The sequence below is a fragment of the Vicugna pacos genome, chromosome 4 (assembly GCF_048564905.1).
Source record: "Vicugna pacos chromosome 4, VicPac4, whole genome shotgun sequence".
NCBI lineage: Eukaryota > Metazoa > Chordata > Mammalia > Artiodactyla > Camelidae > Vicugna > Vicugna pacos.
In genome coordinates, this window is record NC_132990.1 from 1,958,983 (window position 1) to 1,986,515 (window position 27,533).

Genomic DNA, 27,533 nt, shown 5'->3' on the forward strand with positions numbered 1-27,533 from the left:
CTAAATGGCAAATGTACAGGTGCCGTAACAGTTCCAAGGCTGATCATAAAAGGCCAAAAAGTGGATAGTGGCCCAGTTCTGGGAAATCCCTGCCCCTCCCCCCAAATAACTGGAACTAACCAGCCCCGCACCTCCAGGCTGCCTATCTTGCCTCCTGCGATGGCCCACATTCTGTCTATGGAGTGTGTATCTCCCGGAATAAACCTTTCAGTCTACTTCAGCTCACTCTTGAATTCTTTCCTGCACAAAGCCAAGGACCTTCACTGGGATGTGATCAACCTCTCACACTACACTCCTGCAACAGTTTATAAAAAACGTATCTATTTTTATCACGCAGCAAAAGTCTGAAGACAATCTGCTGCTAGTGTTGATTAAATACATGTCAAGACACGTCTCCGAGTCTTTGGGCCTTTCCCCTGTGGTTGAGAAAAGGTTACGACTGCCCCAAGCATCACATACAAGGCAGGAAGGGTAAATTGATGGCAGCAGCTAAGTCTGTCCCTTTTCTTAAGAAAGCAAAGGTTTCCCCAGAACTACCAGTGTTTGGCTTCTCCTGGCCTGAGTCAGTTCCCTTGGCCGCTATCAGCTTCAAAAGATGCTAATGAAGTAGTGAGAGAGGAGTCCTGGAATTGCTCAGCAAACCAACAGTGCCTACAACTGTCCATCCATAGTCAAGAAAAACATCAATCACTTCCCCAAAAGATACACAAGATATACCAAAAAACGCACAAACACTTAAAAATCTTATAATACTTGAAGCTTAACTAAGACTAGAAATTCAGAAACTGCAAAAGAATACATGGGCGTATTTAAACACGTAAAAAATAAAATGGGAATGGGAAAATATATACAAGGTCAAGGGACAAGCAATAGGGTTTTTTTTTTAAAGGAGTTACTACCTTTAATATATAAAAAGCTGTCACAAATTGACAAGACAATCCAAAAAGAAAAATGTATGAATAAATGGCTTATAAAGGCAACTTGCATATTAGCAAAGTAAGTGGCTAAGAAACATTTAAAGAGGCATATTAATATGCAAATTAAAATAAAACTAGTTACCACTTTGAAATCATAAAACTCTTCAAAGTTAAAAAGTAACAGCTATGTTTAACAGAGGGGAAGGGCACATTTTATACTAGTGTTAGAAATACAAAATGCTAGTCCTATTCCAGAGAAATTTAGCAACTTCTATTAAAATGAGAAAACACTGTTCAGTCCATCAGTCTCACTAAGAAGTATGTTACAGGGAAGAAAAAAAGGAAAAAAAGCTCCAGTAGGTAAGGGTATGGTTATGCCTGTCCACTAACCCCTTATGCTATGTCACCTCTTGAAGATGGTTATCAGATCACTTTTCCTAGTGACAAAAATGTGAATAAACAGTGGTAAAGTGTTGGAACAAATTATGGCATGCCCATACCATGGACACTTCAGTTGTTGATAGTACTGTGGAGAGCAAAAGATGCAAAACTGTGTATATGATATAATCCCAGTTTAAGACAATGGAAACACACTCATATATATGAGCACATGGTAACATATGTATGTGTCTTTACGTGATTTTGAGTAAAAAGAAAAAAATTACAATAAGTTCATCAACACTGCTTATCTGTTGACTGTTGATGGCTGGAGTTGGTGAATGGAGAAAGTACAAAATTCAAGAGATAAAATATAAGTCATGTTTATCAAAGTTTTAAGTGTGTGCATGGGTGTCTAAATATATATATTTTTTAATTAAAAGAAAGGTGACCATTGGACTGGTGTATTTGTCCCCACAGGTTCTAGAGACATGGGCGTGAAATTAAACCAATAAACAAAGTGAATAATATTTCATGTGTTATTTGCTTCTAGAAAGGCTTCTTCCACTGTATCAAATATAGTTTCTTCCCAGTATGAATTTTATGGCATTTGAAGAAAATGATGTGTTAATTACCTAATACCCAGTAAGCTATAACTCATGGACAAAGACTTTTTGACATAAAATATACAATAATCATAGGGCTCTTCTGTAGTATGAGTAACTTATAATTGGTTCTGATTTTGGTGAGAAGACTTTTTCACTTTCAAGAAATACACAGTTTTACTCGTGTATAAATACTGAATACTGAAAACATTTCTGAATGAAGCTATTCCCATATTTAATATATTCATCTTGCTCTAGCAGAAGTTTTCTGATAACTTTCAGGTATAGTGTCTTTCAGTCACTGCTTTTATAGGTTTTTCTCTCCAAAATGAGTTTCATAACAAAGTATTTATTTGTGACTGCGTGCTACCCATATTTAATCAGACAAAAGAAGTCCTCTCCCCTATGAATTACCTGACGCATAATTAGACGAGATCGGGCGCGTTCAGGGTGGTATGGCCGTAGACCCTGACGCATAATTAAATACTGGCTTGAGTAAAGGTTTTCTACATTTACTGAATTCACAGAATGAGATTCCTTCATGAAAAATTAAATAAAGTGCGTTTAAAAAATGTATATTGTATAACTGTCTTAAAATAGTTTTGCTGTAAATACAAATGAACTGTATCATAGTACTGGCATAAAAAGACATGGCTAACTCATACTACTTTCCTAGTCAAGTCCGTATCCCACATTGCCCCCAGTCAATCCATACTGACCTTGAAGTTCGCCTATTTAAGATTTAGCTCTCATTTTCCACTGATAATTTCCCATCATCCATTCCTCAACCAATTCCCAAGTGCCTCTTGAGATACCTGGAAGTCAACAAAAAAAAAATCTTACTTTCCCCTAGAGATTAATAGTGTATTTACAAAAGGTAAAGTAGCTCTTTATTTTTTTTTTCTTGGCTTCGTAAAGTAGAAATGTATTTTATTAATGTACCTGAGAACGAAAAGCTTGAGAATCATGTTATTTTCAAATCCCTGGAATCTTAACACCAATTTTCATTAACTTAATTTTCTATTAATTATCCAAAGGGGAAAAAAATACTATTAAAGAAATCTGCGAGGCTCTTAGACAGTCTCCTCCTTTCGTTAAAGTTTGGCAGCTACCATAATACAACTTGACACCACCAGAAGTAAATTTCTTGTGTATATCAAAGTTTATAAAGCCTTTAACAGAAGAGTGAATGCCTTAGCTTTCAACAACAAAAAGTAAGAGTAAAGTAATACTGCAAATCAGAGCACTTTCATTTTTAGGTTAGTTTGGAAAGTTCTGGTAATTTAAAAAATATACTTCCAGACTCTGCATTCCTTAAATAGGAATAGTTAGCTCAGTGAATTGAAAACTTCTGCTAATGGCAGAGCAGGTGGTCTGTATCAGCGCTCCGAGAACTGAAAACAGTGGAAGAAAGTACGAAACACACTTAATTTTGTGCAAGCATTGGAGAGCTACCAAAGAGGTGAGAAACTGCAGGAATAAGTTTAGAGATAAGATATAACCTCTGGAATTTGGAACTCTTGATTAAAAAGTGTTTGCTAATTCTTAAAGCAAATACTGGTCAAGAGAGGCTTAAGACAGTTTTTTTTTTGTTTTTGTTTGTTTTTTGTTTTGTTTTGTTTTTTTTACAAATTTGTGGGACTAAAGGACAAATAATAGAATTAAGTTCCTTCTAAGGAGGAGGGGCTGATAGATCTCCCAAATTTGTTAAGTCAGTGGAGGTATCCCTTAGGAATAAGAGCAGGAAAAAAAAATAGACAAGCCTTCACAGGGACTGAAGCCCAGTTTTGAATAAGCTCAATATGTGATTGGAGGAAGGCAATCAGGGATTGCTTGTATTCCTAGCCTGCACGTGTTAGAAGCAAAGGCAAATCCTCTCTAAATGATGGTATCATCCAGACCGTCTAATTACATCTACAATTTTTAACATACAGTGTCTAGGCAGTTGATTTACAATCACCAGGTACATGAGGAGACAAGACATCATCAAAACCCAAGAGAAACAACCACCAAAGCAAAGGGATAACAGGACCTGGACAGTCGGGTCATCACTAGGAGAAGCACAGGAAGATAATGAAATAGATGCATCATTTGAATAAATAATAGCTAGAGATTTCCCCAAATGTGCAAAAAAAAAAAAACCAAACAAAAAAATCCATTAAGGTACAGATTGTAAAAAACATTGCAAACTCCAAATAGGATAAATACACAGAACATCATATCTAAGCATCTCACTGTCCCACTGCTGACAGCCTAAGACATAAATTGTAAAGGAGAGAAAAGAATTTTAAAAAGCAAATTACCTTCAAAGGTAATTAGATTGGAAGCTAACTTTTCAACAAAACGATGAACAAATCATAACAAAATATTTCAAAATACTAATAGAAAATAACTGCCAGTTGACACTTCTATACTCAGTAAAAATACCTTTAAAAGATGAAAACAAAATAAAGACATTTTCCAACAAACAAAAACAGAATTTGTCACCTGGAAACATACACTAAAAGAAACACTAAAGGGTGTTCTTCAGTTAGGGGAGAAAAAAAAAAGATTCTAGAAGGAAACTTAAAGGACAAGAAGGGGGAAAAAAGTAATGAAAAAGGTAAATATGTGGATTAACTTAAATGAACGCTGACTCTGAAACAGCAATGATTGAGCATGTCAACTACATATGGAACTAAAATATATGACACCAATACCATATGTCAAGAAGGGAATAATGTTCTAACTATTTACCTGATACAGAAAGTAGTGTGAATACTAATTTACATTAGCCTTTAATAAGTGACGTATGTATACTGTATTAATATCTTACACAGCAAATTTTGAGACAAAAAGCATCACTAGAGATAAAAAGGGGACATTTCATAATGATTAAATTTCAATTAACCAGGAAGAGTAGAGCACTTTTAAATTTGAATGTATGTAAAAACAAAGACTTAAAATATAGAAACAAAAACTGGCAGCTCGGAAAAAGAGACAAATTCACAATTATTCTGGAAGATTAGAATGTATTTCTTCCAGTACCTGACAGAATAAAAGAAAAAAGTCTAAGAATATAGACGATTTGAAAACACAACCGATTCAGATTCACTGACGGAGCCTGAGACGAGACAGGAGTGCTCACCCAAATGTGCAGCCGTATTGTATCTTTCAGGAAAACAAGCTCATTTCACGCTTGCTAAGAAATGCAAGGCAACTGTCTCATAGTAAACTAAGCACGTAACAAATACGCGGAGAATGTATTAACAAAATTGAAAGGGACGAATTCTAGGTTTTAAAACCCACTTTCTAAATTTGGCTCTTTTTCAAACACAACTCAGTAAAACATACAGGTGTCTGCAGAAGAGGGTGAGAAGCCAGAGCGCTGATGCTAACCCGTGGCCAAGTCCCATGGTCTCAGGGCCAGTTCTAGTGTGACAAGCATTCTATGGGGCGGCTGCCTACCCATCACTGACCACTTTTGGGAAACAGGCTGGGAGCACTTTATACTTCTTGGGCGTGAGTGACCTGCTGCCATGGCAGGGAATGAGTAAACAAGGGAATATACTGGTGACCTAATGGCTGGTTACCTGTGAATATTCAGGTCCAATTTGCCAATCTCAAAGCCAAATTGTAAATTTAAAATTTATTAATCCAAATATCCCACAATAATAGACATTATAAACAATAAATAATAATGACTTCCCGAAGAAAAGAAAAAAAAGTAGAGTCCTTTCGTCATACCTTTAATGTCAATTTTCACAAAAACATCTAGCTTCTCTTCACTGTAGACCTCAACTGTCTGCACTGTTGCCTTGATCTCAGTGTCCTTAGGGCGCTTGGACAATGAAGATTTTTCTCAGAACTCTATTCATTAAGAAAGTATTTTGGTCAAAACATTGAATATTTTTGCTACCCAGGCCATGAAAAATTCAACAGCCTTGATTTTATAAAGCTGCTTATCCAAAATGTGAAACAGGAAAAACTGCCAAGTCAAATCCTTGCATGTGCACTATCATTTGCAGGAGCCCTGACAATCCCCCTGTCTGTCAAGTAACCAAGCATGGCCGCAATACGCTGCTTAAGTACGTCTGTCTCCCCCTACATGCAGAGCTGGGCATCAGCCATGCACTCATACTTCTGACCAGACAAAGTTGACTTTCCTTACCTCTTGCTTCTCAGTCAAGCTATAGCTTCTCACAACTTTGCATCCCCACGCCATGACTGTGGCATTAGGCATCCTACTTCCCCAGCGTCAGGCTTCTCATGAATACCGAGTTGTGGCTTCCAGCTGAAGGCTTTCCTAAAGTCACTGCATTTACGGGATTTCTGTTTCGCATGAATTTTCTGGTGTTTAATAAGATTGGATCTGATGGTAAAGGCCTTTCCACATTCAGCACACATGTACGGTTTCTCTCCTGTGTGAATTCGATGATGTTCATGGAGTTGTGACTTCTTAATAAAGGCCTTCCCACAGTCACTGCATTCATAGGGCTTCTCTCCAGTGTGAATCCTCCGATGCCGATTTAAGTGCGACTTCTGGATGAAGGACTTCCCACATTCAGTACAAATGTAAGGTTTCTCTCCTGTGTGAATTCTCTGATGCATAATTAGTGTCGACTTCCTTGCAAAGGCTTTCCCGCAGTCACTGCACTCATAACGTCTTTCCCCAGTATGAGACTGCTGATGGATGTGGAGGCCTGACTTCCGGGTGAAGGCCTTCCCACAATCACTACACTTATAGGGCTTCTCGCCAGTATGAATCTTCTGGTGTGTAAAGAGATTTGATCTGTCAGTGAAAGCCTTGCCACATTCAGCACATCTGTAGGGTTTCTCCCCCGTGTGAATCTGCTGATGGACATGGAGCTGCGATTTCTTAGTGAAGGACTTCCCACAGTCACCGCATTCATAAGGTTTCTCTCCAGTGTGAATCCTCTCATGTGTAATAAAATGGGACTTGTGGAAGAAGGCTTTCCCACATTCAGTGCAAACATAGGGCTTTTCTCCTCTATGAATTCTCTCGTGCATACTCAGTGTTGACTTCTGAATAAACGCCTTCCCACATTCACTGCATTCGTAATGTCTCTCTCCAGTGTGACATTTCTGATGTATCCTGAGCCGGGACTTCCAGGTGAATGATTTTCCACAGTCGCTGCATTTATATGGTTTCTCCCCAGTATGAATTTTTTGGTGTTTAATGAGATTTGACCTGTCAGTAAAGGCCTTCCCACATTCAGTACATCTATAAGGTCTCTCACCAGTATGAATTTTCTGGTGTATAATGAGATTGGTCTTGTGGGTGAAGACCTTCCCACATTCCGAACATATAAAGGGATTCTCTCCTGTGTGAATTCGCTGATGCACATGGAGTTGTGACTTCTTTATAAAGGACTTCCCACAGTCACCGCATTCGTAAGGTTTCTCTCCAGTATGAATCCTCTCATGTGTAATAAAATGGGACTTTCGGATAAAGGCTTTCCCACATTCAGTACATACGTAGGGTTTTTCTCCCGTATGGATTTTCTGATGCATACTGAGTGTTGACTTCCTAGTGAAAGCTTTTCCACATTCAGTACATTCAAAGTGTTTCTCTCCAGTACGAACTTTTTTATGTCCATTGGGGTTTGAATTCTGAGACACATTTTTCCCACATTCACCATATTCATAGGTTTTTTTCTCTCCGGGACGCATTCCCTGATGTCTGAACAGATCTGACTTCTGGATAAAGGCCTTCCCATGCGCACTGCATTTACAGGCAGTCTCTTCAGTGTGAGTTTCCTCATGGTTTGAACGGAGGGAAAAGTCCTTCCCATATTCAGTGCATATAAAGGGTTTCGCTCCTGTATAAACCTTCTGGGGCACAGCAAGTTGGGGCTTCTGAGAGAAGACTGTCTCACAGTTGCTGCACTCATGATGTTTCTCTTCAGCATAAATCCTTTGATGTGCAAAAAGGTGTGATTTATGGGTGAAAAGTTTTATGAAATCAGAAAAGAAACAGAGGTTCTCCCCAGCATAAATTTTCTGATGTTGAATGAGAACTTGCATTTGACTCAGCAGTTTCTTATACTGGTTATATTCACAGGTATTTGTCTCTGCATGAGAACTCACATGAGGGAAAATATTACCATATTGAATAATTTCATCAAAATTTTCTGTTGCACTGTTTCTATTACAACTACATAAGCTTACAATTGGCTTCAAACTCCTTCGGAATGAGTCATAATTATGGAGTCCTCTTCTTCGAGGAACAAGGTATGTGTTTACATGAAATATTTTCCCACTGTCATTATATTCATAGTCCTCATTAGCTAGTGTGTCTTTGTCGATGGAGGTGACATGACTTAACTGTTTGTTCTGGTTTTCCTCACATTTCCCTGTCTGTTCACCATCCGGCCACAATTCTTCTAGAACGGAGTATGGGTCATCTCTTGTGAAGAGATTCATTCTCTCAAAATGGACAGAAACTTCTTCAGACATCCCCTGTTGTGATGTTTCGAAACCAATACTCTGATCTAAAAAAGAAAAAATAAAACACACAAAAGAACAGTTAACAGAATGTAGGAGGGACAATACACAAAGTGGATTTAAGGTAAAACACAGAGAAATGGGAGAGGTTCTATATAAATAGGATAATAAATATAGATAAATATATAAAACATGAATGACTAGATGTGTTATAATCTCTTTATATATAATAATATGCAATAATAAAACGAGCACTTATGTTACATTTAACTGTATGATAAACACTAGCATTTAGACATGCCAGGCATTATTCTAAGCTCTATGTCACCTCATTTAAACATCATCACAATACTTTGCTGTTGGTATTACTACTGTCCCTATTTCACAGATGAGGAAACTGAGCCACAGAAGAGTTAAGTAATTTGCCCAAACCAAATATTTAGTAACTGGGGAAGATGAGATTCAAACCAAAACTACATTATAAGGTGTCAGAAGAACAAAGGGACAAACTATGTGGCTGAAAAGAAGTATTTCTAAGTCTAGATTCTTAGTATCCTTCATCTATAAATCCTCGCTAATCTCCCAGCTTTCTCTTTCCCCTATTAGCCAGTGTGCTCGAAACACCAATTTATTTATGTACAGAAAACTACTGTAGCATCAGCCATCCTGAATGAGCTTTAGCATTACAAAGAGTAAATGTCTATAATTCAATTCTTTATGCTCAGTTTGGGGGGCAGATACATGCACCTAACTGGAAGCATGTAACAGAAGAAAGGGCCAACTCATCCGAAGCAGGGACTGAAAGTTGTGCATTTATTTCAGTCGACAGAAGAAAATGTCAGAAAGCATAATTACTAACGTCACATACAACGAAAAGCTGTCCCCAAAGGCAAGTAATGGCACTCTCAAGGTCAACAGTGAGAGAGGCGTGTGAGACGGTAAATTAAGGCCATCTCTAGAAGACAATTCTGAAGCATTGAAGAAAAATGAAAAGAAACAGGCAGTAGTGTGACCCACAGTAATTTTTTTTTTAAAGAGCAAACCAAGGCCGCTCTCTTTCTTGCCTTCTGAGACAGCCTGCACTCTGCATACAGAGTGTACACCTCTCTAAATAAATCTACTTTTAATCAACTATGACGTGCATTTTAATTCTTTTCTGTGCGAAGCCAAGGACCCTCACTTGGACTCAACGAAGACCTGGTAAGACAGGAGGGAAGGGGGCAGGGCACAGCCATTCAAGGAATGACAGCAATTAACACCAAAATGACAGAAGATTCAACTATCAGTTGGCCTTGAGGATTAAGATGGTGGTCGGTATGACTTCTAGTAGACCTTAAGCTTCATTATATGTTCATCATAACATATTAGCATGATCAATAACACGCCCGCAGGCGCCATGCCAGTTCCAAGGCTAGCCACAAAAGGTCAAAGAGTGGGCGGTGGCCCAGTTCCTGGTACTCTCAGCCCCTTCCCCAGGGCAGCTGGAATGGTCCCACCTGTAGGCGTGTGAAGTTACTGAGCCCATAAAAACTGGCAACACCGTGCCTGGCTGCACTTTTTCCCTCACCCCCTTCGGAGACGGCCTGTGCTCTGTCTATGGAGCATGAACCTACTTTGACTTTAACCTGACCATCCAGTTCCCACACCTCTTTCCTTGCCTTTCTCCTGCCTTACACTCTATGCAGTATGTATCTTTCTAAATAAATCTACCTTTACTCAACTGTGGCTCACTCTTGAATTCTTCCCTGTGCGAAGCCAAGGACCCACACCTGGCAGGGCACGTCCCAGGGGCTCCACCAAGACCTGGGACACGGCCCTCCTCACACGCCACATCTGGTTTTCCTGCATCACCACCATTCAAAAAATAAATTCAATAAACAAACAAACAAACAACCCCATTTACTCCACCCCTGCAAAAGCAAATCTATGAGTATCTGAATGAGCAAGAAAAGGATTTAAGACCTTGGTGGAGGTAAAAAGAATAAAAAAGGTAAAAAAAAAAAAAAAAAAAAAGGGAAAACAAGCAAAAACCATGAGTAGCTGTAGCACATCCCTCCTCAAAAGGCAAGCACACCGTCCACCAGAAACTGACACAACACTGTAAACTGACTATACTTCAATTAAAAAATTTTTTTAAAGAAGTCAAGCAAATACACCGATATTGGAAGCAGCCTGCAGTGGGGATGACGTTTAGATTTCCAAGGGGCCAATATCAACTCTATCCATGTGGTTCCGAAAGTTCAGGATGTTAGAGAAACATCATATTAATAGCACTTCAAAGCTGCCAGCCTCTGCCGGTACAACTTCAGTTCAGTTCCACTGTCTCCTACGCTTTGGTTTCCTACTCACCTAGACAGCTCTGGCTGGAGGTTCCATCATCCAACATACACGGCTCTTCTCCCAACTCCAAGTTGAAAATGACTTCTGGTTTGGGAACTTGACACCCTAGCAAGAGGAAGTGACAGAAGACTTGATTTCAGACGCCATACAATAAAGCACTCCATTTACTTTTCAGAAAAGTTCATAGGGAAACGGAAGTAGACTCATAATACCCAGAAGAAATTGTTAAGAATACAGGACAAAATCAGGACAGAAGTATTACATACTTCAGATGTCCTGCCATCTTTGGAAGTCCCACATGCCTCAGAAATCCCACAGCTGTCAGAGATCCCACTGAGAAAGAAAATACACTCAATGAGATACAGCCTTGCCCAGCAGAGCTGTGCTTACCCACTGAGATCAAGTTGAAATAGTTTTCCAGCATTACATCCGTGTATAGGCTTTTCTGAGCAAGGTCCAGTTGCTGCCACTCCTCCCTGCTGAAGTCTACAGTGACATCCTTGAAAGACACTGATCCCTGGAAAAACACATGCCTCTTCAGGGTAAGGAGTCAGGATTGCGGGACAAGAACAAGACATTTAGGAACTTATTTTTAATAAATTTTTAACATGATACAACCTATAAGGTTCCCAATAAATACCTAAATTTTACATTATTATTTTCAAGGGAAAAAGAAATATTAAAAATATTATGCCATTCTTTCTGTGGTTCTGATACTAATCTGGGTTTTGGTTTAGTCTTTATTTGTGTACTGGTTACAAAAGAATAAGCTGTGAAAATGTATCAAGCTGCACACATTTGATATGTGCCTTCTTTTCTATGTACGCCATATTTCATTAACACTTTTCTTAAAAAAGGAAGTATATTCAGCCTTTCATTTTACTGAACTCAGCAACCTACTGAGTAAGTTTATTCTTTCTTTAAAAAAGATGAATAAAATAGGCTCCTTTTTCGAAAAATGGTCAATGGAATGTAACCAAGAATCCAGAAATAAACCCTCATATTTATAGTAAACTGACGATTCAACACAGGTCTCAAAACAACTTAAAAGGGGAGAAATAGTCTTTTCAACAAATAGTGCTGAGACAAGTGGACATCCACACGCAAAAAAATGAAGTTGGATGCTTACCTCATGCCATACAAAAAAAAAAAAAAACCAAACTCAAAATGGATCAAAAGGCCTAAATGTTCAAAAGGACTTACACTTTAGCTAAAGGGTAAATCTTTGTGATGCTGGATGTAGCAATGATTTATTAGATATAAAATCAAAAGCACAAGCAACCAAAGAAAAAAACAGATAAATCAGACTTCATCAAAATTAAAAACTTTGCTTAAAATGATACTATCACGAAAGTGAAAAGACAACCCCAAAGGCTCAGAGAAAATGTTTGCAATTACATATCGGATAAAGGACTTGTATCTAGAATATATAAAGAACTCTTGTAACTCAGTAAAAAGATAAACAATCCAATTAAAAATGGGCCAATAAACTGAATATACATTTCTCGAAAGAAGATACACAAATGGCCAAAAAGCACAAGAGAGGTTCTCAATATCTTTAGCCAATGTATGTCAACTAATGATGAATTTTAAAATGTGGTATTAAGAGAATATTATTCAGTAAAATGTGGTATATCCATACAAGAGAATATTACTCAGCCACAGAAAGGAATGAAGTACGATGTATGCTACAATGTGGATGAATCCTGAAAATATTATGCTGAGTGAAAGAAGTCAATCACAAAAGACCACATATTGTATGATTCCATTTATATGAGATGTCCAGAACAGGCAAACCCACTGAGAAAGAAAGATTACTGGTTGCCCAGGGCTAGGGGCAATGGGAGGATTTGGCAGGTGACAGCTAAAAGGTATGAGTTTGGATGGGGCAGGGAAAGAAAATGTTCTAAAACTATGGTAAAGGTTGAACAACTCTGTAAATATACTAAAAACCATTGAATGCACACTTTAAATGGGCAAACTACATGATATGTGACGAGGACCCTCTTGAGGCATTGTTATTTCCAGATGGCACATAATAGCTTGTGGCAATCCAGTGCTTCTTTCCAGAAAAACTATAAACGCCAGATGAAATTCTGAAACCATCTGTTTGAAAGTGCTGGAAAGCTATTAGGGGCTAAGACTCTCTAGAGAACATTGAAGATTTAATCTGATGTATGTAGCCACTTTTTTACTGGGAGTATTTATCAATTCTGGGTGTGGGCAAACGGTAAGAATCCAGCTTTGGACCAGCAGAAGGCTACGGCTGGGTGACAGAGAAACCAGGGGAGCTCAAACACACGGCCAGTTCCCCCCCCACCCCGGACATCTGCCAAATTCTCAGGCTGTATGAACAGAAGACTAAGAACTTAAGTAGACAGCCTCTGAAAAGCAAAGCAAAATTTTAGTAGTCTGGTAAGAAAACAGAGTCGGCATTTGCAAGGAGGAGGGTCCACAGTGGACAAACCGGGCTCTTAGCTGAAAATCCTGGATGGCCAGAGTGACCCAGAGGCAGACTCTTACTAGGGCTTCTACTCAGCCTTGATTCAACTGTGCCTGACCGGATAAAGGTATTCACTCTCCACTCTGCCTGCCAACAGAGGGAGAAATGAGTCCTCTGAGAAAGAGACCATAACCTAGATCCTCTACAATGCTTTAACCACGGTTTGATACAATAAAAGAAATCCTTCGCCTGCCCAAAGACAGGGCCACACATCCAAACCAGAGGGGAAAAAAAAATCAATAGAAACAGTTCTACAGAGGATTAGAGTAAGATGAAAAGATGGAGAATTTCATTAGGGAAATGGGACTTATAATAAAAAAAATCAAATGAAAATTCAGTATCCAAAATTAAGAACTGAGAAATTTTAAATAGCGGAATATGGAATGACTGAAATGGAAGACAAGCAAATGGAAAATATCCAAACGGACCCACAGAGGGGTTTTTTTTTAGTTGAAGTACAGTCAGTTTACAATGCTGTGTCAGTTTCTGGTGTACAGCACAATAGTTCAGCCATACATATACACACATATATTTGTTTTCATATTCTTTTTCAGTACAGGTTACCACAAGATATTGACAGGTTTTTTTAATGAAAATAAACACAAGAGCATGTGACGTGTCACATGTAAGGCAGTGAAAAGGAATAACATATTGTTGTCTGAGAAGATAAAGATGAGGCATAAGCAATATTTGAAAAGGTAATGGTGAATGATATCAACTCAAAGATTCAAGAAGCTTCTCAAACCCCACTTTACAAAACTGTAAATATTGACTATACAAAAACAGTAACAGTAGTATCCTGTGAACTTTAAAATTTATGTAGAATTAAATGTATGAAAATAATAATGCAAAAATGAGAAGCAGTAAGTGGAATTAAGGTGCTGTAACAGCTATTGACAAGAGGATGAAATAATAATGAGTCAAAGATGAATATTCTAACATCTAGGGAAACAAAAGAATATATAACAAACAAGTTAACAAAGTAAAAATTTTAATTTTGACTGAAAGAAAGGTCAAGAAAGGAACAGAAAAATCAACAGATGGTTCAAATATAAATGAAATATGAAATGAATAAAACTGGATATACAAATTCAAATATATCAGTAATTACATTAAATGTAAATAAACCAAACAATCAAGTTAACAGCAAAGACTGAGACTTCCAGTTCAAGAAAAAAAAAACAAAATGAGTTAAGTGCATTCCGCCCTATTCCTCCTGTTAATTACCTAAAAACCTAGAAAAATATATAAAGCATCTACCTGCACCCTTGGCTTTCTCTCAAGAGCATACTTTCCTGATAGTGAAACTAACTTCAGTGTCTTCTGGCATCTTGATAGCCCCCAAATTTGCCAAATCATCAGGTCTAATTCTTTTTTGCTCAACAGTTCTTCCTTCGATCTCTTTCTCTTAACATTCACATTTTACTATAAGCAGGAAGCAGAAACCAGGCTACATCTCCAAACTTTCCCTTGAAAATCTCCTCAGAGGGAAATCCAGGTGCATCACTAACAAATCTACTTTCCACATAATTACAGGACAAAATTCCACTAAACTGTCTGCCACTGTATAATAGAGATGTCCTTTCCTTCAGCTTCCAGTAACATGTTCCTCATTTCCTTCTGAGTCTTCACCAGCAGCATCTTTAACATTCCTATTTCTTTTTCGTTGTTGTTAAAGGAATAACACTCCTATGTCTATCAATAGTCTGATATTAATAATAACTTAGGTATTCTCTGAAACAAAACAGGTTTTTTTCTACCGTGCTCCTCACTTCCTTCTGATTCCCCTCTCAGAGTTAACAGCCCTATTTCAATTTACCAGTCTGTTCAAGGAAACCTTGCCTCTTGCTATTACACTCTTCAAAATTTTCAGTTTCTGTCCATTACCAAATTCCACAGCCACTTCCCCATTTCGGGGTATTTGTTACAGCATCATTCCACTTCCAGGTTCCAAAACCTGTAATGGTTTCCTATTGCTACTGCAGCAAGTTACAACACACTTAAAACAACACAATTTATTATCTTACAGTTTTGAAGGTCAGAAGTTGAAAATGGGTCTTATCGGGTCAGCAGGCTATAAGGGAGAACTCATTTCCTTGCCTTATCTAACTTCTGGAGGCTCATAGCCCCTTCCTGCATCTTCAAAGCCAGCAGAGTAGCATCTTCAGATCTCTCCCTGACTCTGACCCTCCTGCCTTTCTCTTTCAATTATCAGAACCCTTGTAATTACACTGCCCCCCAACCCAACCTAGATAAGCCAGACAATCTCCTCCTCACCTCAAAATCCTGAACTTAATCACATCTGTAAAGTCTCTTCTGCCACGTGGGGTAACGTTCACAGGTTCCAGGGATCAGGACGTGGACACCTGTGGGGGCCTTTATTCTGCTTACCACATCCAGTAAGAGAAAGTGCGATGGTAAAGGTAAAAAACAATAGCTTAAATGAGTGTGTATATGTCCATGAATGACTGAAAAATTGTGCTGAACACTGGAATTTGACACAACACTGTAAAATGATTATGAATCAATAAAAAATGTAAAAAAAAATTCTAAGTAAAAATGATTTACAATCTAGAATTAGCTGTGAAATTATTAAGGGTAAAATAAAAATATTTCCAGACATGCAAGGTCTCAAAAAATTTACTTTCCACACACACTTTCTAGAGAGCTACTGGATAATATTCTCTAAAAATGAAAGCATAAGTCAGGAAAGAGCCAGAAAAGAGATCCAACACTCAAGGGACGCGAAAGGAATTCCTAGCACCACGCTAAGAGGAGACCCCCAGTCAGTGGATGAGTATCCAACAGACAGCAACTTCAAGCAGGTCAAAGACGCCAAGGGAAGTTTCTTCCAACAGCTCAAATAAATAGCCTATATTCTGGAGCCCAGTTGCCTGGGTTTTACTCTTGGCTTCACCACTGACTAGCAGTGTGATCTAGGGCAAGTTAGTTAAGCTCTCTGTGGGTCTGTTTCCTCCCCTGTAAAATGAGGATAATGATTACAGATACTGTAAAGCGGTGTGATTAAATCAGTTCATAGAGCGCGTTAGCGGTGCCCAGCATATACTAAGCACGATGTTAACGTCTGTGATTACTGTGACTGCTATTAGCTAGTGTACTTTAACATATTGAGAAGACATATATATACCTGGGAAGAATATGGAGTTCAATTAGTGATCCAAATACGGAAAATGAAACAAATGATTAAACCAAACAATAATTAATTCCAGGTAAGACACAATAATAGTGCATAAAAGGTAAAATAAATGGTTTAACTGAGAGAGAATTAAAATAACCATAATAATAAATACAGCCTATTGATTTACCCCAAATTATAATATACCTATTTAAGTAGGAGGGGACCTAAGAAATGTGCATGTGAGTGTTGAAGGCTTAAGTGTCTAAAAGAGAGTTAAAACCTTATTTTTCATTGTGCTAAGTCAGTAGATACCACCTAAAACTGAAAACCAAGAGGTACAAATATAAACATGTTATTAAGACATAGGAAAGCAAATACTAAATGAATTAGTTCAACTGAGTTCAGAGTGACCTTTGAGAAACTGGAATTCGAGGGGTAAGAGAGCAGATGACAGCTGTTTCTTCTAGGAAGCCTCAAAAAACTTTTTGACTCAGTAAATACAAGTATAATTTCCATGATACCCAAAATTAAATATTTACTTTTAAAGGTTAAGATGCAAAGAACAAAGAGGTAAATACAATTTAAAAAAAATAAGAAAAATATGCTTAATATATAAGTAACTCTTTTTTTTAAAAAAAAATCAGTGAACTGACTTCGACTCCTGGAAAGATGGGGTAGACGCACTCGTCCCTGTTCATCCACTAGATACATCTAGAAACCACAGACATTCTCCATAAAACAAACCTAGGAAGACTCTGAAAGGTTAAAGAAAAAAAGGCCAACTGTCTAGGGGCTTCAGGAGCCAAGGAACTACACAGCACGCGTTCCCTGAAGTCAGCTGACTCATACTGCCCTGACCAGGTACTAGAAAAATCCTACAACCCAGAAACGCCAACAAGGGCACGTGAAAAAAACAAAAATAAGTCTGCTCTCTTTAGCTAAAAGACCAGGAAAGGGGCAACCTAGAAAGACAGGAAAGTTTTAGACAAAACGTACTCCAGCCAAACATAACTGATTAAAAAACCAAAAAAAAAAAAAAAACCTTTGGGCCTGATCACATAACCATCAGAAAAAAACCAGGGAGTAGCTTAGATTCCCACTTTTGCCTGGCTGAACAAATGTGCCCCTTCACACTCTGGTGTGGAAAAGGAAAAAAGCCAGGTGTGGGTTTGAGACTTTCATCCATACATAGCAATAACAAAGGAAAAAAAACAGGTCTATATCCCCCAAAAATATGATACAAAAATCCTTAACAAAATATTAGCAAATACAGATATATAAAAAGAAGTGTACGTTATGACCAAGGGGAATTTATTCAGAGGTTGCAAGGCTGGTTCAATATTTGGAAATCAATCAATGTAATCTTCATAGCAACAGGCTGAAGAAATAAAATCACCTGACCATCTCAACAGATGCAGAAAAAGCATCTCACAAAATTCAACACTCATTCATAATAAAACGCAAAACGTTGCTTCACAAGGTGGTCCTCGGACCAGCAGCACTAACACCCCATGGGAGTCCCAGCCCCACTAAATTAGAATCTGAAGTCATGAGCAAGTGTGAGAAGCACCGGTTTATAAGTCAGCAGGACAGAACCTGCTAGTGCACTTCTAACAGGTTGGCTGAAGTCACTGCTCTGTTTCCCTTCATCTGAAGATCTATCAAAATTTTTCTCAAATACCAAGAAGCAGGAAGTCTACAATAGGTGAAACGCATTACTTCTCAACAACATAAACCATGTGTTTCATTCCCTTTACTGTTGTGTCTTTCAGGAAGATCAGAGACAATTTTACAGTCCAAAGTTCCTAACTGTGAAGCCACACAACTCACATATATCTATAATCCAAGCTTGACTTGGAGTTGAGAGTCTTTATTTTCTCTGATCTTAGTTTTTATTTATTTATACTTGTCCACCTTACTGTATGGGTTAATAGATGCCTCCTAAAATCCACTAGAAAATAAAGAAAGCAACAAGTAAACACATGAACAAGTAAGAACTCACCAGGGACTTGGTCATTTCTGGTTCTTCTGGGAAAAGGGCAGAGATCTGAGAAAACAGATTGACAGAGGGACAGATAAGAGAATGGAGTTCGTATCACACGTAGACACAAACATCATTTAGTGTCCATGCACCTAACCCAAAAACTTATTTCTAGAACTACATTATAAAAAATCATCCTGTGTTACACAAAAATTTAAATGCAGGAGTTTTACCAGAGCATAGCTAACACCAAAAAAAAAAAAAAAGGCTAGAAACATCTTGATACCTAATTAATTGTAGACAGCTTAAATACTTTATAGGATATCCAAAAGATACAGTCTGTAAAATTAACCACTGTTAAAAAAATTAAACCACTGTAGAAAAATATGTTAACGGCCAAGAATAAAAAGATGTATCAAACAGTATGATTCCATCTTCATTGAACAGTTTGTGTGTACCTACGCATGAACACATACACGCATACACACATAACAGGAATGCATTCCCGCACACAGAGTGAATTACCGGGAAGGAAATACACTAACATGTTAACAGATATAATATTTGGGTGATGGTAAAATTATAGGTAATTTGAATGCTTATGTTCTTATTTGCTGGTCAAAGACAAAGTAACTGTTTTTAAAGAATATAACGATTTTTGTTCCGAGCTTCTGTGACTAGCCCATCACAAGTAGCGAGAATATCCATAAAGACCAGAAAGGGAGACTTCTAGCTTTTTCACTGTTCTTTGCTTACAGTTCTTAAAAGCGACCTGTCAGTGGAAACTCTGTCTTAGCTACAATATAGCAAATGAACTTGGTTCTAGTTAATAAACAAACCTTAAGACCTGAGCTGAGTCACTTAGCTGACTGAAGCCATTGCTTTCTGATTTTTTTTTAATGAATTTCCTAACATAAAGGAGAGTTGAATTGTTTGTACAAGAAACACACATATACTTTACATCTGGTTCCAACAATTAGTATTTTGTCATTCCTGGTTAATCTTTCTAGATACACATAAAGTTACATGTAAATTCATACATATATGAATATCTGAGTATATGTATACATTTGTATCTTTTTTTTGCTGAACCTTTTGAAAGTTGCAGTTGTCATGACATTTCATTCCTAAATATATCACATAAGTCTCCTAAAAGATCAATATCACACCTGAGAAAATTATTAGCAATTCTATATCATTTTAATATTCAGCGCATATCTGAAATTCCCAATTACCCCAGAAACACCTTTTCTTGCTGTTTTCTTGGAAGCAGTTTCCAATCAAGGCTCATGCATTGGCCCCTGTGTCCCTTTTACCCTAGACTTGTCCTCCCCAATATTTTTTTATGATGGACTTTTAAAATTTACTTTTGCTTCTAACTTTTATATTAGAGGTATTTCTATTAAATACACTTTTCTAATATAAACAAATTTTGGGTTACTTCTTTGCTGATTTTCTTCTGTGTGGTATAATTTATATAAAGCACATGGATATTAGGTATTCAGCACTTTTCCCTATTTTTCAGGCTTGTGCACCTGCCATCTAGATCATGAGAGAGAACTTCTCTAGAACCTCTGGAAACTGTTAGTGAATCAAACCATCAAACTTGTAAAAACAAACAAACAAAAAAAATGCAAGAGTCAAGCATCTCTACTAACTTTCTTACATTGCTGGAATTTAGGATAATCAAACACTATTTATATAAATTATTCTGGCTACAAGTGAAGGAATGGGAAAAATGTCCATTTTGCACCCCTAATGAAAAATGGATCTAAACAGGCATCAGCGGCTGCTCACATCACAAAAACAGATAACCAGACATTACGTGCCTCCTGATGTACACAATATCGCCTGGGAAGTAGACCTGCTCCCCAAAAAACAAAAAAGAAACCTGAATCTGATCGAGTCTCTAAATCTACCTACCAATTCAATCAACATAAAATGGTATTTTAAAATGTATTATAATTTTTTACGGTGTGATAATAGCCCTGTGGCTATTTTTATTAAAATAATTGGATATATTGAAATACGGGTAAAATGACAAAATGTTTGAGATTTGCTTCAAAATAATCCAACAGAAAAGGCAAAGTGTTGGAAGAAGGGACAGATAACAAATGACTGTGACTCGGTAATTGTGGAAATTGATGGGTAAACGGGGAACATTTACATCACTTTTTGTACATTTGTATTTTTTAGATTTTCATAGAAAAAATGTTTAAAAAGTCATTTTTTGATAATATTGACTGAATAATATGCACAATCTAAAAGCTGAGAATTACTTTTTATTCAGGGGAGCTGCTGAGGACTTAAGTCCAGGATACAGCCCCTCAGACAGCTCTGAGGAACTGTTCCAAAGAGAGAAAGGAGGAGCCAGGATATACAGGAGTTTTTGCAAAATGAAACAAAACAGAAACAATAAACAGGTAGTTAAAACATCAAAGATTACGGTTGATTAAAGAAAATCTACATCTCAAGTTAATGAACTTAGCACTTTTCTATGGATGGGAAGATGCAAGAGTCAGGGCCCACTGAAATCATTCCTTTAACATGCACCTTCCCTGTCTAGGGCCACTATCCTGGTTTTTTCCATCCTGAGTCCCCTCGGGGTGCACTGTCAGGGGTGGCCGCAGTGGCTGATGGCTTGATGGTCTCAACATCCTTTGTTTACTGACACGGCAGGTGACTTTCTTCATCCACAATAATCTGTGACTAACAGATTGAGTCTCAGATGATATGAGGGAGCTATGTAACTTTCGTTGGGTGGGTAATGGCCTGCTGGCTATGCGGGAAAAAAAATTGCCCACATCAGTTGGATTTGCATGCTGAAGTTTCGTGGGTGACATGACACGGTATCCAAGATTTGCTTTAAAATATTCTCACTAAAACAAAACAGGTGGGAAGAGCAGGTGAAACGATAGTGGCAAATGGTTGATTATTACTGAGACTGGGTGATGAGGGCATCTGGGGCTTCATTACAGTATTTTCTCTGATTTTGTGTAAGTTTGAAAGTTTCTATAATAAAAATTTTTAAAAAATAAATCCTTTCCCACTACAGGGAAAAGCCTTGGAGAACATGGCACCGGCCCAGTACTTTTCACATTGCAAAAGATCATGCTTTGTTTTAGCAAGTCCAGCTCTGAGAAATCTCCTGCGTCTGGGATTCCCCCTCCCCGCTCACAGGAGCTGTCACATCCCTGGAGAAGCAGGATTTGAGCTGGGTAAGGGGTCTTTGGGACAAGCTCTCCTCGGCTGGCATGTTCATCCTGGGCCTCACCTCTGTGTTATCTTAGAACGCCAGTCTTCCCAGGAGTTGAATGAACACCCAAAGGCTGCCAGTGATTATTGGCCAAGGTTGGCTGGAGTCTGACAAAAAGATCCCAAAGGCTCAACTAAGTGGTCTGCCCTCAGAGCTCTGCAGAAACACAGGGGGCTCCTGGCAGGGAGCGTGCCACTCGGTGACAGCCTCTCGGCTGTCCTCCCACGAGTGCATCTAACAGTGTGGCACAGGGGAGACAAAAGGTGTGGAACCGAATCAAGGAACATCTGAACCCCAGCTCTTCCACCTTCCAGCTGTGACAGTCTGAGGGACTTACTTCAGTCTCAGTTTCCTCCTTTTTATACTTTGAAGAGAAATAAACCAATTTTATAGTACTTGATCACCATTGGGCCCATGAGTGGCACATAAGCACTCATTAAATAGTGGCTACTGTCACTATTACAAAATCAGTAACCCACCTAGAACACAGTTACTGACTGTTTCATACTTCATCTGACTTCACCGGTCCCTCAAGTCATCACCTGCTCTGGCACCTAATTCCTCGCCCCCGCTCCTCAGTCTGCCTGCTACAGCTGCTGATGGTTGTACACTGACCTCACCCCAGGGCCCGTTACTCACACCTCAGAACCACTGGTTCCCGTGTCCTGCTGCCCAGGGACCCCAGTCACTCATTCTGCAGTCCCTGATCCCAGAGCCTCAAGGCTCAACTCGTGTGTGTGTGTGTGTGTGTGTGTGTGTGTGTGTGTGTGTGTGTGTGTGTGTGTGTGTGTGTGTGTGTGTGTGTGTGTGTGTGTGTGTGTGTGTGTGTGTGTGTGTGTGTGTGTGTGTGTGTTGGGGGAGGGGTCTCAAGGAACTCTACAAAACCAGCTGGGTGTCCTACAGTTTAACTCAATCCTGACACCACCTACACCACCTACTTGGGAGTTAGCATTAGATCCCACAGGTTAAGGGCTCGGTCCTACAAGGCTGTGCCCACCCCAAATTCAGGTGCCAATGAAATTGAGGTTGTTACTTGTGCTTTGGGCCAACCGACCATAAATCAGAGGTTCCCAGGACCCCCTCCTAGGGGTCCGTGAATTTGCTAGAGCAGCCCACAGAGCTCAAGAAACGACTTTACTTTTTAGATTACCCACTTATTATAAAAGAATATAGCTCAGAAACAACCGGATTGAAGAGACGTATACGGCGAGATATGCCACGAGAGGTGCACCACTCTCCCGGAATCTCCCCGTGTTCAATCCAGGAGCTCTCTAAACTCCATCCTTTTGGGGTTTTGTGGAGGCTTCAGTATGTACAGATGATTTATTAAATGATTGGCCATTGGTGACTGATTCAACCTCCAGCCAGGGGGTGGGTTTCAAGTTCCAAAACTCTTAATAACTTGGTTGGTTCTCCTGGCAACCAGCCCCCACCCAGTGATTCTCTAGAGGCTTTCCAAATGTCACTTCATCAACATAAACTCAGGTGGGGTTGAAAGGAACTTATTATTTATAACAAAGAGCATCCATTTCACCTTTATCCCTCGGGAGCTATTTCAGGAGCCAGAAACAAAAGACACCCCTATGGCCCTTATCACTTAGGAAATTACAAAGGTGTCAGGAGCTATGCACTGGGAATGGTGGATGAAAACCAAAATATATCCTTCTTATTATAATACAATACCACACGTACCAATAACTGGCCTCCACACCTTTATCACCACTGTCTCCACTGGGGAGAAAAAAGGCACAACCTAAAAGGTGAGAATTATTTTTTATTCAGGGGAGCCGCTGAGGACTGAAGCCCAGGATTCAGCCTCTCAGAGAGTTCTGAGGGACTTTCCAAAGAGGTAAGAAAGGAGCCAGGATATATAGGACTTTTTGCAACAAACAAACAAACAAATAAATAAACAAAACCAAGTAGTCAGAACATCAAAAGATTACTGTTGATTAAAGAAAATCCAGACCTCTCAAGTTAATGAATTTAGCACTTTTCTATGGATGGGAAGACGCAAGAGTCTGGACTCACTGAAATCATCCCTTTGATGTGCACCTTAACTACCTAGGGCCAGTATCCTGGTTTTTTCCATCCTGAATCCCCTCGAGGTGCACTGTCAGGAGCAGCTGCAGTGGCTGATGGCTTGGTGGCCACAATATCCTTTGTTTACTGACATGGCAGGTGACATTCTTTGCCCACACTACCACTAAGCATCTCCTTCAAGGATCCCAAGACTTCAATTCCAGACACACTGCACCTGCAGCGGGCCCTGAGAAATCAGCCAAGCACACCTCCCACTACCCACTCCACTCATTAGGCCTATACATACCATCAACCTTTTCTGCAAACTTACACACAGACACAGACACAGACAGACTGTCTCAGACACACACACACACACACACACACACACACACACACACACAGGATGGGACTCAATCAATGAACGAATCTAGGAATATTCTTGAATTTTAAAGATAAATTTTAAAATCTAAAACACTTCTAAATCTAAAGCATGTGTGAAAGAACAGATTATTTGCAGAGAAAGAATTAAGAAAATCAAGATGCTTCATTTGCAGTAATGAAAGCGAAATGATCGATGCCAGAAGTATCATCTGAAAGACCACTTCTCTATTAGGGCCACAGAAAGACATTTTCAGAAATAAAAGCAGTTCAGAATATTCCCTTCATCATCTGAGGAAAATACCCACAAAAGTATTGAATGAATCAGGTGAGAAATCTCAAATAGAAAAATACTCTTCAGCAAAAATCTTTGCAAGAGATTTTTAATTATTAAAAAGGACAATGATGATATGATAAGGAGGCCATTAAACAGAAAATTAATAATACTATCCACTGACAAAACATTTCTAATTATGTCAGGAAAAAAACAAAAGTTATCTGGGTGTAGATGGAAACAATGAACAGAAATTTCATCAATTCAATAAAAGTATGAAGAGGAAAAAGCAGAAAATAATGAGTCAAAATTAACAGTAAACATTAAAATGGAAAGTATAAAATCAGGTAAATCATTATCACACTAAACTGAAAAGGTAAAATATCCTATTGACAAACAAACAAAGACTAGGTTATAGGTTAGATTTGAAAAAACCAAAATGTTTCCATTACAAGTAGTTAACCTAAACAATACAAATACAAATATAAAATAAAGCTCTGGGCAAAGATAAATCACCCAAATAAAATGAAACTGAAAGCAGGAATGACAATACAAATATCAAAGAGAAATTCAAGGCTGAAATTGCTTTTTGTTGAAAAGAGAGGTCCTATAATAAAAGCATTCAATATGAGAAAAAAGTGATACAAAATACATTAACTATGAGGTGTATGTATGGCGTCTCCCCAAACACACACAAATAAAGTTAGCAAAAAAGCACACAGAACTACAGTGAAGTATTAGTTAGAGATGATTATTTCATGTCTTTTAGAATATGATGTAGACCAAAAATAGGAAAGAGAAAGACCTGGAAATCACCTGGATTATATTTAATATACATAAAGAGAAGTTTGCACCATACAAATTGAGACTACACTTTCTCTTATATCCATTGAACAAAGTTCAATGCACCTTGTGTAACTTGTCTTCAAAGAATCTTGATAAATTTTTCAAAGTTGAGACTTTGCAGGCTACAGTTCATGACAATTCAATAATATTAAAACAAGCAATTAAAAACATGTCTTAATAATGTGGGAATGAAGAAACTCAAATAACTCAGGATCAAAGTGGAACATCAAACTGAAATGATACATTTCAAAGATAAAGATGTATTTAAAAGAAACTTTGTACGGTTAAACATAGCCAGTAAAAGACTGGGAAGGTAAGGGTAAGGATGACAATTTACATCAAATGGAGAAAAAAGATAAATTATCTAAACAGAAAAGGATAAAAAGAGTAGACAGTACAAACACAATCGGTATTTCAAATGGCCAATAAAATAGATCTGGAGTTGCCTGATAATAAAAAACAGAGAGAAAAAATGATACATAAATATTACGAATGACAAAGTAGATACTAATCTGGATACAGAAGGGATGAAACTAAGGTAAACTGAAATGTATATGCAATCTCACGGCAATATATTTTTTAAATATCTGGTAAAATGTACCATGATGATAAAAAAAATTCATCTATTGAGATACGGGGAAGTCATTTTGGCTTATACATGTTCCAACCTGAATTTTGTACAAACTAAAACTGCCTGTCAAACACACACAGCATGTCTGCTTTAACCTTTAAGATAAAGAATGTCTGTTTCAAAGATAAGAATAATTAACTCCTTTTCTATAGCATCCAGCGTTAACACTCCCTGGAAGGTAAGGCTCCCTTCCCAGACACCAGGGTCCTGCTGTCTCGCTGTGTACCTACTAGATCTGTCTCCTTTGAAACCTTGAAGGAATACACCCATGTCAGGTTTGACGTATGCTCTTTGTTCTGCTAAGGTATCAGACTATGCTGAAAACCATGATTCAACCTAGCTGTTTCTCAGAGCCTTCTGAGAAGCTGTCGCCTGGGCTACAGTTCTCAGTTTGACTCAAATAAAACTCTTTTCTGTTTCCATTATGATTATTTATTATTTCTATTCACAGTAAAAAAAAAAAAATCAGAAATAGAAACAAACCAGTAAGCATATGGGAGGAAATCAGTGAGGATCTAGCATCCCTCAGCCCTCAGATCCCTCATTACCCGGGCCCCACGGCTGTTCTCCCCAGCTGCGCCCCGCAGACTCCAGGAATCCGCCCACGGATGCAACATCAAAGAGCTCACAAGCCTCATCTCTCTGCCTGGGAATCCACCGTCACAGACCGCTTCACTCCCACCCCAAGTCTCCGCGGATCCACCATTAAAGACCCCACACACTCTATCAAGCCTCCGAGAAGCCACCATTAAAACGCCACCCGCCCCCGTTATTTCATCTACTGACCGCCTCCATCACTGACCCGAAAGCTCCTCGCGGCCACCAGAGCCCCTCCCCCGCTTCACTCAGCCCCGTCATGCTCCCCGCACTCACCTGCTCCTCATCCAAGCTCTTTCAGGACAGTGGTCACTTAATCCCAAGAACTACAACGGGACCCACTTCCTCTTGCTCGATCCCTCCCTGTCCCTCCGGGATTCCGCAGGCGCCGCCTGGGTGTGCGCATGCTCAGCAGTGGCTTCTGTGCTGGAAGCCGCCAGTACTCAACATGGCGCTGTGCTGGCCCCTCCCCCGTCCGCTGTAAAGGCTTAGACTTGATGCCAATATGGCGGCGCCTGTGCAGTCACGCAGGCCTGTGGGCGGCCATGTTGAAGGGATGTAGGTTGTGTAGTTAAGGGTTGACGGGAGGAAAGGCAGAGCTGGTTCTCTGTTTCCTCTGAAGCCTCCTCAGGCCAGACTGGCAACTGGAAAATGTTGCTGAAGCCTGAGACTTGTATTTAGAATATTTATTTCTCATTCACCTGCTTGGAGGCTTCTATTAATGTCATCCTCTTCGTATTCTCCTTAAGTTCTGCTATTTAAAAGATCTGGAGGCCTTTTTGGATTGAAAAGCTCTGCTGTGCACTGGATAGTAGGCATTTACAAGCTGCCTCATGTGTGTAGTGGGCTGTGCTGGGTGCGCTCTGCTTACAGTATGGAAGCTAAAACTCTCTTAGCCTATAGCATAGAAGATTCTTGTCATACACTGATGTAAAACCACAAGGAAAAAACCCTTTGATCCAAGGAGGTAGCTTGCTCAAACACATGTAAATATTTTTTTCTCTTACGATGATAATGATAAATGGTGCACTGTAGAGCATAAGTTCCTTTCCCAAAGTCACACCAAGGCTTCTCAATCTTGGCACGATTAACATTTTGAGCTGGATAATTCTTTGTTATGGGGAGCCATCCTGTGCACTGTAGGGTGTGTAGCAGCACCCCTGGCCTCTACTCACTTAGATGTCAGCAGCACCCCCACCAACCAGTTGTGACAACCAAA

General features: G+C 38.9%; 1 protein-coding gene across 1 annotated transcript; it reads right to left on the reverse strand.

Annotated features, from left to right (window-relative positions):
* Positions 1-791: 791 nt before the first annotated feature.
* ZNF484 (zinc finger protein 484) lies at positions 792-26,715 on the reverse strand. Its single transcript, XM_006209261.4, is given in 7 exon segments — positions 792-2,715; positions 6,051-6,213; positions 6,215-8,394; positions 10,697-10,792; positions 11,078-11,204; positions 18,332-18,376; positions 26,591-26,715. Coding segments are annotated over 5 exon segments (2,508 nt in total). The 5' UTR covers positions 18,347-18,376; positions 26,591-26,715; the 3' UTR covers positions 792-2,715; positions 6,051-6,123.
* Positions 26,716-27,533: the final 818 nt, after the last annotated feature.